This window comes from Drosophila suzukii, chromosome X (assembly GCF_043229965.1).
Source record: "Drosophila suzukii chromosome X, CBGP_Dsuzu_IsoJpt1.0, whole genome shotgun sequence".
NCBI classification, from domain to species: Eukaryota; Metazoa; Arthropoda; class Insecta; order Diptera; family Drosophilidae; genus Drosophila; species Drosophila suzukii.
Window position 1 is genome coordinate 10,323,586 of NC_092084.1, and position 16,834 is coordinate 10,340,419.

At 37.6% G+C, this 16,834-nt stretch overlaps 1 protein-coding gene across 1 annotated transcript; it reads left to right on the forward strand.

Annotated features, from left to right (window-relative positions):
* The first annotated feature begins 4,913 nt into the window (after positions 1-4,913).
* LOC108016727 (uncharacterized) lies at positions 4,914-5,336 on the forward strand. The gene has a single exon (XM_017083457.4). It carries the CDS (start codon positions 5,005-5,007, stop codon positions 5,290-5,292), a length of 288 nt encoding a protein of 95 aa, XP_016938946.2. The 5' UTR covers positions 4,914-5,004; the 3' UTR covers positions 5,293-5,336.
* Positions 5,337-16,834: the final 11,498 nt, after the last annotated feature.

The window sequence follows — 16,834 nt, forward strand, 5'->3', positions numbered from 1 at the left end:
ATCTCCGGGTCCGGGCGCCACCTCCTCCGGAATGGGGCGGGTATCTCTATGACCCCCCCCCCCCACACACACACATACACCAAGTAAATATGTGTGAGTGAATGCTGTGTACACTGAGAAAGTAGATAAAGTTGTTTTGATAACTCGATTTTAAATTACAACTTTTTTAATATAAATATTTTCTTATACTCAAAATTGTAATATTAAAATTCTATTTAATTAAATCTGATTTAATTTTGGGATAATCTATTTACTTAAGCACTACTATTTTAATGAAATGTCAGGATTGCCAATAACACATTGTTGTATCATCAACAAAAAAAATTTAGTTGATATACGGGAGTTTAATAATGATGATATTGATTCATTATGATGATGATATTCTTTTTAGGACTAGAAATCAGATATAAATTTTTCTTTTGGTAAATTCCATTTATTTCTAATGATATCCCATTTTTTTCAATTGTAAAATATAAGTGTTATTTATAAATCTGATTTAATGTAGGAAATAGTCAATAATACATGGTTGTATATGTTGTACTTACCCATCAAAAAATGATTATCAAATTGATTTATCCTTTCATTATTTTTTAACCATGATCTGCGAACTTCAAATAAGTATTGAAATATTTCCGATCTGTGTACTTTTCAGCGCAAGTGATTCCAAATCCAAATTTGGCTGCCGTTGGCGGCCGGTCCCTGGACTTTTGGACTGGCTTTGTGGCCTTTCGATCTGAAACGATCCGCTCCGGTGTGTGTCAAAGCATATTTGCCAATTGGCTGCGCTTTGTGTTAGGAAAAATCGGAAAATGCCAGCGGGCCGAAAATCTGAGGGGGTGGTGCCGGAAAAACACATGGAGTAAGAGACGGCCGGATGGGGCACAATTAAAACTCCATTACAGCACTCTTGTCCTGCCACTGATTTTTGTTTGCCCCGGGGTGTCGGTTTCGCCCCCGCCCCTCGCCTTTGGCCTCCTCTCCATTTTCCGCATTTCCCCAGTTTTCCATTTGCCATTCGCCATTTCCCTTTCCGACTTTCCCAGTTTGGCCGCAACAAACGATTCAATCAATGGACAATGGGGAAACCTGAACCGAAAAACTCAAAATACTTGACCCCACGACCCCTCCCATCCTATTTTTTCCCCACCCACAATGACAACGTTAATTTTCACTCACCCAAAAACCAAATGGATCTTTGATTTGGTGCATTTTTCTTTCATTTTTTGTGCCTGCTTGTTTTTGTTGAGGGATTTTCGAGGGGCTTTGGAAAATAACAAAACGCCGAGGGGCTTAATTCTGCGGATTTTCGGGAGGTGTAAGTGCTTGTCATACATGGGAATTCGGTAAATTGCATTTTTTATGGGTCCTTTAGCAGTATTGCTTTTGAAATAAATTTAAAAATGTATTTTTGAGCAGAACAGATTAAAAATAATATTTATGGTTAGGTAAAAATATCAAAAAGGAAAGGTTCAAAAATGTTTTCGGTTAATATGTGCTTAATTACCTTGTATTTTCACTTTATCTTTATTTATTTTAATCAAAACCTTCTACTCATTAATCAGCAAATCTCGTATCAAGTGTGCTTAAACAAAACTTAAAGTGGGCAAACTGAAACAAGACAAACAAATTCAGTGGAGTGCAAAATGAAATTAGCTGAAATTCCTCGAATTTAATTGAACAAAGTTGTCTCTACTAATTCGATAATTGATCGGAATTAATTGCACACTTTTTGCATACTTCATTCGAAATCCCCCGCTCCGATTCAATACAAAGACCATTATGGATTGGGATTGGCCGGCAAATTAAAAGCCACATCGTTAACCGCAGGCATCATTAAATATTGGTAGTAATGGTGGGAGAAAGTGTCTGAAACTGGCATTTCACTTGTTACAGGGGGACTTTAAAGTTAGAAATAAATTCGATTTGAAGTACTAGCGGTCCTTAAAGTTAGATTTACATTTAATCTGAAGCAAGGCATAAAACCTCATTCATAAATAAACATCCTAAGCAACCAAATGATGTCCTGAAGCAATTAGTTCCTTTGGCATTTAGCATTTCTCACTTTCATTAGTCAAAGTCAAAGCCAAAAGAGGCATTATTTCCGGGGCGTTTTCCATCGATTTTGGCCTAATTTCATTAGGGCAGCACGAGAAGGGAAATTGTTGGCCAATTTGACACATTTCATGGCGCGCTGGCAAAAGTAATGCCTTTCTTGGCTGAGAAAGCGAGGAAAATGCATTTAAGAAATTCTGACAGCCTGTGCACAAATACCTTTGAGCTCGTGCATGCAAATGCACTGCAAAAAAAGAAAATATTACAAAAAAAAGATTTAAGAAAAGTAAAAATATATTTATAACTATTGTATCTTAAACCTATTGGGAATATTTAATTTTCAACAAAGAAAAACCTTTAAAAAAATATTAAAATATATTTGGTTTGTTCTTTTTTTTGTATTTACCTACCTATTTTTGAAAATTTAACAAGGTTTGAAGGGGCTTAAGATTAAAAATTAAATACTAAAAATATTGAAAAAAAGTCAAAGAACGTATTCTAAATAATTATTGATAACAATTTTTGTACTTGTTATCTTAAAATTTTTTTTAACAAACGTTTTTAAAATGTATTTTTGAAAATAACCTTTGGATTTTTTTACTTTTAATCTCTTTTCAATTAGTTTTCTAAATGTTATGCATCTACTTTTCAGATTTTACTGATTATCCACTTGTCTTGAACTTCAATTTGCTTCCAGGCCAAATGCAGTTCAACTGACCATGTTTTCTTCCCAAATTTACATATATGTTTGTATATCTGGATGGTACAGTAGTTCCTGGCTCAAGAGGGCGGAAAACAGGAGCTCGGTCGTGCCTTTTCGAAGGCAAGACTGCTTATCATAAATGACAAATCTAGAAGTGAATGCGAATGCTAAACGACCAACAACTAAATGGGCCAAAAGAGCGGGGAAAATGGGAATGGCTGGCGTTCCAATTTTCCTGCATTTGGAGTAAATGTAAATGTAAACGATATAATCGCCCGTCTCCATCTTTTTTTGGTGGGAGTGTGGGGTCTTTGGGAAAATTACCGCCCAAAAGGGGGCGGGCAAATGGAAAACACAGAGCCGTAGAGGAGCCAAAATAAACGAAAACCCTGAATCACAAGCTCTAAAACTTGCTTAAGAAGGAAAAGGGCGGTTCTTAAAGTCGTTTCTAATGGGCTGCATAACCCCCGATCGAAGGTTTACTTTCCGGAAAGTAACTATTTGCTTAGTTAATGGAAAACTAGCAGTTCAGTTGGAAACTCAGTTTTGTTGCTACTTATGTAGGAAAACACAGGTTGGGATAGTTAGTATTTTAATATAATAAGTGATGGGGTTTTAAATCACTTTATAGGGTAAGTTTTTGGTGTCTAAAAGTATGCAGTGAATAAAGAAGGAAATTCATTGCACTCCTAAGTTTAAAATATTTAGTTTCCTATTTTTACACCCTTAAAATTATATATAAAAGGAAATAAAAAATCTTGGGGCTTAGAAATCACTTTAAAAAATAATTTTAGGTGTCTAAAAGTATGCAATGATTCATCGATTCAGATTTTGGTCAAAAATACGCTTTTTTTAGTGGTTTTTCGCTCGTAGTTTAGCCAAATCAAGGCGTACAGCAAAAAGACAGAATGTTTTGGAAAGCTTGCTATATTTGCTAACGATGCCTATCATTTTAAGGAACATTTATTTTTTGACCGATTTTCGCATTTTTTTATAAGGGGGTAGGTGATCTATTTTGGCGATTCTGATTTTGGTCAAAAATACACATTTTTTAGTGGTTTTTCGCTCGTAGTTTAGCCAAATCAAGGCGTACAGCAAAAAGACCGACTGTTTTGGAAAGCTTGCTACTTTTGCTAACGAACTATATTACTTAAAGGAACATTTATTTTTTGACCGATTTTCGCATTTTTTGTAAGGGGACGATTAAGATTTTGGTCAAAAATACGCTTTTTTTAGTGGTTTTTCGCTCGTAGTTTAGACAAATCAAGGCGTATAGCAAAAAGACCGACTGTTTTGGAAAGATTGCTTTATTTGCTAACAATGCCTATCATTTTAAGAAACTTTTATTTTTTGACCGATTTTCGAATTTTTTGTAAGGGGGTAGGTCATCTATTTTGGCGATTCAGATTTTGGTCAAAAGTACGCCTTTTTGAGAGGTTTTTCGCTCGTAGTTTAGCCAAATCAAGGCGTACAGCAAAAAGACAGAATGTTTTGGAAAGCTTGCTATATTTGCTAACGATGCCTATCATTTTAAGGAACATTTATTTTTTGACCGATTTTCGGATTTTTTTATAAGGGGGTAGGTGATCTATTTTGGCGATTCTGATTTTGGTCAAAAATACACATTTTTTAGTGGTTTTTCGCTCGTAGTTTAGCCAAATCAAGGCGTACAGCAAAAAGACCGACTGTTTTGGAAAGCTTGCTACTTTTGCTAACGAACTATATTACTTAAAGGAACATTTATTTTTTGACCGATTTTCGCATTTTTTGTAAGGGGACGATTCAGATTTTGGTCAAAAATACGCTTTTTTTAGTGGTTTTTCGCTCGTAGTTTAGACAAATCAAGGCGTATAGCAAAAAGACCGACTGTTTTGGAAAGATTGCTTTATTTGCTAACAATGCCTATCATTTTAAGAAACTTTTATTTTTTGACCGATTTTCGAATTTTTTGTAAGGGGGTAGGTCATCTATTTTGGCGATTCAGATTTTGGTCAAAAGTACGCCTTTTTGAGAGGTTTTTCGCTCGTAGTTTAGCCAAATCAAGGCGTACAGCAAAAAGACCGACTGTTTTAGAAAGCTTGCTATATTTGCTAACGATGTCTATCACTTTAATAAACAACAAAAACAACTCCTCAAATTCGCATTTCCCAATGAATTTATGAAAAATCAGTGACCTTATGATCATTACTCACTCAAAATTCGTTCCACATTAGTCATATATTTTGGAGCCTCCAAAATTGACTGTGGTGATGTCGCGTTACCAGTACGCCGATCAAATTTTGGAAGCCTTCAACGTGTTCCATCGACCCCTTCTCCTCGAGGAAGTGGCTGCCTATGTGGCCGAAATGGAGGCCAAGAGTCCTGAAGAGGTGCGATTGGCGGTGGACAACACGCTGACTGCCGGCTGGATGCACGGATTCCTCACCATGAAGGATGGCATGTTCACGCTGATCTGCGGCTACTGGGATGAAGAGCAACCGGTTTCGGGCAGGAAAAGGACACGCCACTCGGCCAAACCCATGCTAAGGAGTGCTTAGCTGGTCATCCTTACCCTCAGCCCTTCATAAACCATCTTTAAAAATCTCGGGAGCTATGAAAAAAATTATATAAAAATATATTTCAAAACACTTCTTAAAAATGTACTGAATCGCATATAGAGTGACACCATAGAGGAGCTTCTCTATATGAACTTAAGGAAAGAGTCCAATTATTGCCAGCCCAGGGCTTTAATTTTTTCAGGCCGAAATGCCAATCAAAAGCAAGGTGAATTCCCCAGCATCTGGCCTTTATTTGCCCCGTGTCACCAGATTTCACCCGATGTCCTTTGCCAGGACGACAATTGTCTGTTGGCCACCGGGGAATGGGAGCTAAGTGCCCGGTTCCGGGTTAGGTGACCGCACAGGGACCCATTTGGTGACCCAGTTCGTATTGATTTCGGCACTGGCAGCCCCCCATCATCCACCTCCATCGCCTCATCACATGTCCGCAGTGCGAACAAGGCACAAACCGTTGGCTTTTATTGTTTGCCAGCCGATGGCCGGAGAATTCCCCAAAGTCAGGCGACGGAGTTCAGTTCCCATCGAGATGGAGTCTCCGATAAGCTCGCACCTATATAGCCCCAAATTGGGCTGTCAGCTGCCTGTAATTGTGTGAGTCGGACGGCACTGAAAGAAATAAGAATTAGTTAGTTAAATAAATTCCAAAAATAAAATCGTAGATAAAATTTGAAGTAAGCTAAAGATGTATTTTTAAAAATTGCTAACTTTTCCTGAAGAATTAATATCTGAAATAAGGATGTAAGAAAATATGGTTAAGTTTTTTTTCAAAACATTGTAAATATTTTTTATTAATCAATATTTCTGATTTGTCGTTAAAAGAATATATTCTGTACAATCTAAACTGTTTTTCTTACTTGCAGTTCTTAAAGAAAACTGTTCTTATTAATAGATTATTATTTAAAACAAAGAACTTTATAAAATTTGTCTAATGCCTTTTATTAAAATATTTTACTGATTCTTTTTAAAGAAATATAATTTTCTAAGCAATTTTTTATCTTTATAATTTTTTTAACAGTATTTTCTGCTGTTACAAGAGCTTTTTTTGAAAACATATTCAAATCCATTTAATATTTTTTTCCGTGTGTGCTTGTGTTGCGGTTAAATAGGAACTGCGCCAACTTATAACGCAGCCAACTTCCACTTCCGTTTCCGCCCCTGCCCAGGCGAAGGGCATTCACCCACCCAGCCACCCAAAGAACCCCCCTTTTTCGGTTCGCCGTCCATGTCCTTTTTTCAAGTCCTGCCCTTTGGCATTCGCCGAAACTATTAAATCACATTTTACGAGCGTTAAGTGCACAATTAAAAGCATTTCGTTAATGTGGAAAATGTGGCGCTGTCTTGGCTCGGACTTTCCGAAATCTACCTCCCCCCAGTTCGCCGCCCCTGCATTGCACACTTTGCCACCCCCTCTGCCATTGTGATGTAATTAAATTTTCAGCTGGCAGGCCGCGCATTGCTTTGCTTTCACCTTGGGGCCACTTTTTTGGGCCATCTTACAGTTGGCAAAACATTGGATTTCGTGGACCTGAAGTGGGCATTATCCTCGTCGAGAGGGGGGAGAAGGGGTGGCCATTATCCCGGGTCTCCTGTGTGTCCTTGCTGCGAGGAAAACAAACTAAATCGATTATGGTTTGATGTAAATTCCCTTTTTACGCCAATGGCCATTAGAAAGTTGTCTTGGGGCCAAAACTCCCAGATTGTTCTTTAATCTCAGCTTGAGCCAAAAATCGGATTATATGAACTAATGACGTCAAAAACTAAATGCAATTTACGAAGTTGAGCAGCGTTTATTAAAATTTATTAAAATTTATTATTTGCAATTACTAAAACTAAGCCGATTTAAGACGAGCTATTATTTAAAACTATTTAAAATTTCATTGGGGTTTTTTCTTTTTCAAATATAATATAATATAACTATATATACCCATAAAAATTTATTTGTGGTAAACGATGGATATATTTACCATATCTACTTTTGTTTTGATAAAAATACTTATCATTGATAACATAAAAATTTCGGACTTACTGGGGATTAAATATTTGTAGACCTCCATCTTTGATGGGTCACCACCCCCTCTTTAGGGTCACCAACCCCCCATTTTTCACATCTCCTTTATTAAGAGTAAAACGCAAACTAAGTAAGTAATATGAGCCTTAGTAGGCGTGTAAAGTGCACACTTGATAGGAGGTGGTGGGTGGTGGGTGATGGAATGCATGTCACTCACACCCTGCACCACCCACTCAGCCCACCCACCCCTCATTGCCCCGCCCCACCCCCTCACGCATTCGCCTAAGTGCGGAAGCATGTTCAAGTGTGTTGGAAAATGGAAAGCAATGTGTTACTTTATTTTCTGTTCCACCGATTTTTTATTCTACTTTTTTTATTTTGATTTTACTTGCTTTGCTCATCACTCGAGATGACGTCACGGGGGCTTAGCTGTGGGCGTGGTCGATTCGCGGGCGGTTGACATTTGATGGTTCAAAGATGCGCTGCCCCCTTACTATTCAAAAAAAAAAGTAAGGAAGGAACGGCAAAGGTAACAAGGTATTTGACATTAGGACAAGTGCAGCTTAAAAGTATCTAATAAAATAAAATTCAACTAAAAATCTTTGCTTAAAAAATGCGTAATTTAATTATTTTAAAGCCCAAAGGTGGTTAAGAAATCTACAAATTTGAAAAGGGTAAGGAGATTTAAATAATTTGTCGTTTAATTATAAATAAAAAAATAAATTAGGCTTTTTATTAAAATTTTTTATATGTAGATTTTTATTTAATTAAAACAATATAAAATTATTATTTTAACACTTTTTTAATTTTTTCATTTATGGGCTGAATTTAAAATAATATTTTTTAGAATCATATTTTCCTTAAAAATAATATTAATGACTAAGTATAACATAGATTAAAAAAATTGCATCTTTTTGCTCATTTTAACCAAAAAAAATTCAGGAAAGTAAGAATTTTTTGGCTTATAGAACCCTACCCTGTTTCCAGAGTTACATTTGGAACCCTATTTTCGCTGCTTCAGGATAGAGAAGTTAGACTTTCGATCCGCCCTCGCTGCAGCTGCAATGGAGGCATATATAGCCTGAAGTTTCGCTCGCCTCGACTTCTGCTCGTCCTTCTGCTTTTTGCGAATATGGCAGAGCTTCCGGCGTTGTCCTGATGGCCTGCTGTGTCCTTTGATATTCGAGGATGGGGCGTCCGGACAAAAGGACGAGGGCTCCATATCCATGGCGCTTTAAAGGCGAAACATTTAGTTTGTTGCATGTTTGGACATGTTGCTCGCTGCTCGCTGCTCGCTGTACGTGACATTTTGCGGAAATGGAAATTGAACTCGGCTGGAAGGCAGCGGCGAAAAGGACATGGGCGGCGGGATTCGCCGGGGATAAGGCCAGAGATGAAGATGGCAGCGATTTCTTATAATTTGCATTGAAGTTTTGATTCCCACAAAGGGAGCAGCAAAGCGGAAATAGACGAGGCAACCCAAATGCACGCCCCTAAGGAAATCGACGAGAAATGTGGAAAACAAAGCTCCAACTCAAAGAGATATGATATTTTCACAAGTGTGTGCATTTCGAATACATGTCATTAAATTATTAAACATATTCTTATAGATTTCTAGTTGCTTTACAAATTTAAGCTGATTTAATTATTTTAAAAAACTATTTTCTTTGTTTCCTTTGCCCAAGTACACGTCTAAATAATTAAATTTAAATCTCTGGAGTTCTACGAAAAACTTTCTGCCATGAAATTTCATTAGAGCCATATTTGTGCAAAAAGTTTCGACAACTAATTTCAAGGTCTTCCTGTTTTTCCATCCCCCCCAAAAAAAATGCTCCAGGACATAGAGAATGGCAGCAGAATAAAAGCAAATTAAAGTTTGCCTTTGCCGGACATCGTCAAAAGGTAAGTTTATGTGCAATCACGGATTGCCATAAAGCGTCTAAGTAATGAAGGAGTCACAGGATGATTTTAATCGAAGGGATCAGGCGGCACACGACCCAAGGAAAGCGTATCCAATTCGTTTTCCGGCCAGGTTAGTGCTGCCAAAGCGAAGATAACTAAGTCTAAATAAAATTTGAGTTCTTAAAAAAGTAGCTAGAAAATCTATAAAAATAACTATCTTTTCAAAAATATCAATAGATTAGTTTTACTGTCCAAAAATATGGCTAGAAAATAGCAAAGGTATTTTATAACCTGAAAAAAGGCCGAATTTTTGTAAACATGATAAATATGTTTTAAATATATCCATGAGCATTGACAAAAAACTTAAACTGTAAAAGCCAATATCAAAATATCTAAAATTTAATGCAAAACATACTAAATTAGATGATTTATGGGTAAAAAACAGCGAAAAATATTTAATTTTAGTATTAAATAAGCATGTCATATGAATAATATGGAATTTTACTATGGTGGAAAGATCTTGTAATAGAATATGTACTATAAAATTATATTTTTATCTTTGAAATACATTTGTGATTTTTTTCGAGTCACAAAACAGATAGTTTTGCACCTCTAGTGCAGGGCCTTCGTCCGCTTTCCCGACTCTGGATTTTCGTGCTTTTTTTTTTTGCTCGTCAGCTACTGCTGGTATTCCTGGGTTTTCTGTTATTTCTGCTGTTCGTGTCTGGATTGTCCGGCGGTGGCTAAGTCTTAAGACCCATAAAACCCATGTAGCATAACTAATAGGTCTTTGGCCAGAGAGTTTTGTTTATTCTTTGCTCCGGCTTGCTTAGCAATGCTTTTCTTTTCGTTTCTTTGCTTTTCCGCTTTTCCCCCTCGATTGCAGTTCAATGCACGAGCGTTGAAATTGTTTTCATTATTTCATTTCATTTGGCCGGTGCCATGTGCACCTGTGAGTTATTGGCCAGGAATCGAGCCGTGGATTAAAGCCGAGCTGGAAAGACCCGGGAAAACCCTGGGAAAACACCAGCCCCCCAACCCCCCAGCCCCCCATCACCACCCCTCTTTAGTGCCTGCTGTGGCAAAAAGTATGAGCCATTAAATAAATACCCGCTCCAATCTGAAAGGGCAAAGAAAACGCGCTGCGGAAAGCGTAACGAAATAAAAAAAAAAAAGGAAAAAGAAAATACCCATAGTAAAATGGAAAAACGTCGCCAAAGAAGTTCAAATAAAAATGCATAATTCAAACTTAATGCAAACCATGCGTGAGTAACAGTGATGTTATGTAATCACGTGCAGCACAGCATGTGATTTCTTGTGAAAGTCCTTACAGACAATGTATCTTAAATTAAATATATATTTCAAATATATTTTTGAAAAAAATATTACGTGTTCATTTTTATTATTTTATTTGTATGGCTCCAATTCATTGTAATTTAACTTAATTTAAAAAATTGGTAAATGATTTAAACTAAGAACCAGTAAAGTATTGAATACATTTTGTAATCAATCAATATCAATCAATCTTACAGATATTAAAATTCAGTGATTAATTCACCAAGTGGTGATCACCAAACTGCGATTAATAGCTTCTTTAGGCTATTAATGGATAACAAATCACAAATTGGTCTCAAAAAATCGACTTTTCACCGTGATCGTCCACCAAAGGATTTTATCATCGGCAAAGGGGCACACACACACACACTCGCACACACACCTGGGTGTGTTTAAATCAAATATTGGCAGGTGTACGTGCATGTAAGCCCTGAATTATGCATGTGTGCGTGTGCCTGCCGACCGGCGCTTGAGCATAAATAAAATAATTGCATATGTCGCGTGACGCAATTCACCTGTCCACCCACCGGGAAATAACCTCCTCACCCCACCTTCAATTTCCGGCGATTTTCCCCAAGTATTTCGCATATTTAACATATGTACATATGGAATGTTCAGCATGATGAGCCGATTATTATAAAGAATGCTTAAAAATAACTAAATTGCATTTTAAATATTCTCCTTGTAAATGGTTGAATTTCCAATGAATCATATACAATGTTGGTCACACTAACTAGTTAAAAAACCTGCATATTTAAATTATGTACATATGGAATATGCAGCATGATGAGCCGATTATTAGAAATAAAGTTAATCTACTTTGTAAAGGGTTAGTTCTCATCTATATCTTATTTTTGTAAAAAATAATTCCTTTGAATCAAATTAATCGCTGGGCACACTAAGTTAAGCAACCTGCTTTTAATTATCATCACACCAGTTGCGTTTAACTTAATTTGTGAACAACTGGAATTTATTTCAACTCAATAAATTTCAACGCCGCTTACCCGAAATGAAATAATACACGAAAAAAGCCCAAATGAATGCCACAATTAAAATTCATCGTGGGATTCTGGCCATCTATCATGGATCGGCGCATTGTCCTCGGCTGCATTTTCCCATTTTCACATCTTCCATTGGAATTTCGTGCACTGCCACTTGTCCCCCCTTATATATAGATATATATTTTTTAAACTCTTCGGAATTTTGCTCTTTCACAATATAATTTTTTTGTGCTAGCTACTTTTATTGTTCCGGCACCATGGGCATAATAAATAAGAGCGGGGGCAAGCCGCATAATCGACACACACGGATGGCGGCACTCGAATGGAATGTATCGAAATTCGAAATTCACGGAATGTGTATTAAACACAGACGGTTCGTAAAGCGGCTTAAGGGGAAAAAACGCCAAATCGGAATCGGGATTGGGATAGGGTCCCACGTCACTTGGCATCCGCTTTAGCAGCCAATTTATAGACCTGGGGTCAAGCTTTAGCTTTATCCTGTTGCAAGACCCCGAAATTAACCGAAAAGGTGAAAAAGTTCAGTTATCCGTTCTTTAAACCATATAGTGGATATTTTACTTGCTGATTTCTGCAATGTTACTTAAGATCTGCCTCTTATATACTCATAGAAAAAGTAGATGGAGCGTTACTCGAACAAATTTAAAATATCATAGTATGTATGTTATCCAAGTTATTAATAAAAGTAATTAAGTAAAGTTTTAGCCACAGCAAAGGTTTTCCCTTACTATTTAGCAAAAACTATCTTATCAAAACAAACGCGCCAACAGAACGGAATTTTAATTTAATTGCTCGCATAGGGCTTTGATGAATTTCCACCTGGCATGCAAATATACATTCATAACTCTCGGTTATTTAGCTTCAGTTAGTAATGCCCTCTGTACTCACCCCATCTCTTTCGGTTTGCCTGCTGCTGTCTCACTCATCCGGTCATTTGTTTGGCTCTCTGTCAGACAGCAGCTCATTTCTCTTAGTCGCTGCATGAAAATTCATTTGAAAATATGAGAAATGCATTCGCTAGCTTGGCCACCACACACACATGCACTGCAAAAAAATATACGTCATTTATTATAGTAATGTTAATATCAAAATACATTTTTTTGTATAACGAAAATATTTATTTTCTTTTTCAAAATTAGATAATGAATTTGCATTTATCTTTGATACATCCTAGAAAATATAACTGAAATCACTTATAAAAGTGGACCAAAGTATGCTACGAAAAAAAACCTGGCTGCTTTTCGGAACGAATCCTCTGGTATTCGGTTTCAAAGAATATTGCTGCATACTTTTAGGCTGCTTTATAAGTGAATTCTATAGCAACCTCGGTACATACTTTAATGTTTAAAAATTTCCAGTGGCTTAAAAAATATTATTTTTACATAGATTGAACCATTTGGAAAATGAGGAATGAGTCAGGGGAGGGGATAATGTTTTTCTCTGCATGGGTGGGCAATGGTGGCTTACTTGTGGGCGGTGCTCCAGTGCAAGTGGGTGGCCCACTGTGTATGTTGACTTTGCCCAGAAGGTTCTGCTCTGGCATTCGCGATGGCATTCGGCTCCTTTATTTATTCAAGCAATTGCCACTGTCAACACAGCGCACATTGATAGGCCAATGATGAGGAGGGAAAGTGGGCAACTTGGCGGGGGAATAGAAATCGAAAATAAATTTTCAAACGACGACGATGAGGGAAATGGGAAATGGGAAATGGCGACAACGATGGCAATGGCAACTTCTTGGCCATGTCTGTCTTACCCCGCCTGCAATTGGACAATTCTATTTTTGTTTATCTTCGTCTGTTGCTGTGCAGCTCATTTTGTTCATTTACATTTCCCATTTTCCATTTCGCCAGTAAATGTTGTGCAAAGCAATAAAAGGGAATGTGAATGTGAATGGCGACAGGCGACAGGAGGCGCTGACACTTGCCGGGGATTGTCCCCGAGTCCTGTCTGTCCTGTCCTGTCCTGTCCTGTCCTGTCCCATCCTTTCCTGAAATTCAAGCGAAGATTCGTGGACTCGAGTTGGGTGGCCTACAATATGCTCAATGTCAATTTGAATGGGAAATGACTGTGCACCGAATCGCAGAGTTGCGACTAGCGAGCATTCCCTGTTCTAAAAAATAACACAAGTAAGAGTTAGAAAACGCACACGGATTTTGAAAACGCTTCAAAATAGGTGCATTTTTTATAGCGCCTACGGTCACACTGACACTTTCTGAATGGGCGTTATGGAACTCTCAAAAGTGTCATAAGGCCCACGGACGTTTATCTTTTCCTTTTTATAATAAAACTTAACAGTAACATATTTTAAAGTTTAAAAATTTAGATAAATATAAAAAAGTACAATATACTCACCATAGGGTATCGCCCATTGAAAAAAGCCTTATATAGACTCTCACCGAACTCAAGTGGAACCCGGCAAATTACTGCAAATCCACTTATTCATTGCCCAAATGAAAGCGGAAAATGTGCTTTTCTTTTTTATGTCTGGAGGGTTCTTATGGAGTTATGCGAACCATATCTATATTTTCGGCTGCCAGTGACATGCATAAATTAACGCTCTTTAAAGACCAGCGAATATTGCTGGGCGGGAAAGTCGGTGAAAGCAGAAAAGAAAAGATGCCCGGAAAAGTATGCAGCAAGATTTGCTGGCCTGCCATTTACGCAAATAAATGCGCCAAACTTTTACCCGGAAAAACTAGAAAAAAACGGGAGGAGAGAAAGCGAAGAGCCAGGCAAGTGAAATCAACAAGGAGCTAACAGAAAGTCCGAATATCCAAATCCGAATCCAAGTCCAAAGTTGCCGTCTGAGCCAACTACTTAGCGTCAGCGACAGGCGCTTCGTTGCCACCCCCATTTCTCACTTTTTCCCCTAGAAGCATCCGCCCGGTATAAGCAATTACACGGAGAAAAAATCCAAGAACTATATGCACTAAAATATATACTAGGATTAAGTTTGCCATTATTCTGGGCATTGGTTTTCAAGATATAGCTATAAATGGAATGAAATATTTATGAAATTTCTTGATATATTAAGATATTTACATGATCGAGAATATTTGAATATATCAAAAAATGAAATATAATTATTTTATCTTAATTAACGCAACGTTTTTTTCTCTGTTCCATTAAATTTTTAGGGGGCTGGGATGTTGAGTGGCCTTGGGATGGCGCTAAGCGTCGCCTGAAATGGTGTGCGCCATTTTGTTTTAAATATATAAACACGATAAATATAAAAATATAAATAAAAATAAGAAAAACGAGGGAGGCTAAAGCGCGGCCAAATGTTTGGGCAGTAAAAATTGTTTACGACCACTAAAGGGAAACCGCGGAACACGACACAACAAGGACATCAGGCACAGGCTTTTCCGCCCACACTACACCACCCCCCCCCCCCCCCCATTTTGTTGAACTTGTGGAAAATTCCCCAACACCCTTTGGAAACCGCAGGTCACCATATTGCCAATGTTTATGTGGCTGCCTGACAATTTTATGCTCATGCCCAGCGATGGCCAGGCGATTTGGAATCTTTTTCAATCCGTCCCGTCCAAGTGGCACTTAAACCGGCCATGATTCAATTTTAAGAGCGGTACGGCTTCAAGTCCAAAACAAAGTTTAAGCTTAACCACTTTTTTGTGGAGCCACTCCTGTCTGCTTAACCAAAATCCATCAAAAAGGGTACTCAACTCAACGTGTGTAAACAACAAGAGGGACACAAATATCAATGAATTTTAGATTGTTTTAAAGTCGTTTGAGGTATGAATTTTCTGGGATTTATAAAAACATGTTTTATGACCAAAGGGCATTAATATCAATGAATCGAAGATTTCATTAAGATTTCTTATTTTACTTAATTATTTAAGGTAAGTACACTTCTTTTTGGGATTTTTAAGACCATCTTAAAAGTCCCGAAATCACAAACATTAAAGATTGCTTTAAATTTGTATTTATGGGATAACCATTTTTATGGAATTTACCAGAAAATGTTTAATTTTTAAAAAACACATATATGAATAAATTGAATATTGTATTATATTTTTAGTAAAGGTATGGGCATTTTTCCTTAATTTTGTACTTTTTAGTTTATACGTTAGTACATTTGAAACATTGAATCGAATCATAGGGTCGAATCATAGAGTCGAATCATAGAATCGAATCATAGAGTGGAATCATAGAATCACATCATAGAGTCGAATCATAGATTCTAATCATAGAATCTAATCATAGAGTTTAATCATAGAATTTAATCATAGAGTTTAATCAAAGAGATTTAATGAATCGATTCAATGATTCAGTTCAAGTTTTACCTAATAGCAATTTTTAATCTTTTACTTTCTTACTATTCTTTAATTTTTTTAAAGTATTTCTGTTATTTTTTATTGCTGTTTAGTGTTATAGAAAATGAGTTAAGTTGTTACTTAATCATTTCAAATTAGAAACCCTAATATTTTCCGGACTTAAAACTTCGGCTGACCCCATGACATTGTGAGGGCTCTTAGGTTTTCCTGCTCGCAATCAAAGTAACTCAATTGGACCTGGGCCAACTTAACCTTGATCCGACTAAAAGGACCAAGACAAATTTGGCTGTCTAAAATGATTTTAATAACACTCCATAGTGGCTGTGGCGCCGCCCTTAACCCACCGTAGCCCACCGTAACCCGCCTTAACCCGCCTTAACCCACTTTGGACCCAACTGGCCAGAGAGGAGAGCTCGTCTCAGTTCCGAATGGCTGCTTTATCTTCTGCCCCAGGAAGCCCTCCTCCAACTCCTCGTATCCAGGAGGAAGGAGCAACTCCCTTTTGGCCAGCTAATCCGATAGCGGGAATATCGGTCTGGCAGGGGCCAAAGTGCCGGGCAGGTAGGTCTCCTGCCTAAAATTATGCAATGCCCGGGCTTTAAAGTAGATTACACGAAATTTGCACACGAAGGCACAGAAGCCCACGACGGGCATTAATCACGGAAGAAAACCCCCCCTAACCATCTGAAATATTCCAAGAAAACCTCCTATTGTGTGTGTGTTTTTAAATAGTTGGCCACGCCCACTGGCAGCAGGGGAAAGGGGAAAGGGGGAAATGGGGGAAGGGGGCACAGGAGCAAATAAATTGCCAACGTGCTGGAATGCAACGAAAACCCTTTGGGTTTACGAGATTTTTCCATATTGCTTCTCTTGGCTCCGGTTCTATTAGACTTTTGAAACTGGTTATGTTCCCCACGATGCTCTCCCACGAGGAAAAATGAAAAAATAATGGAACAACA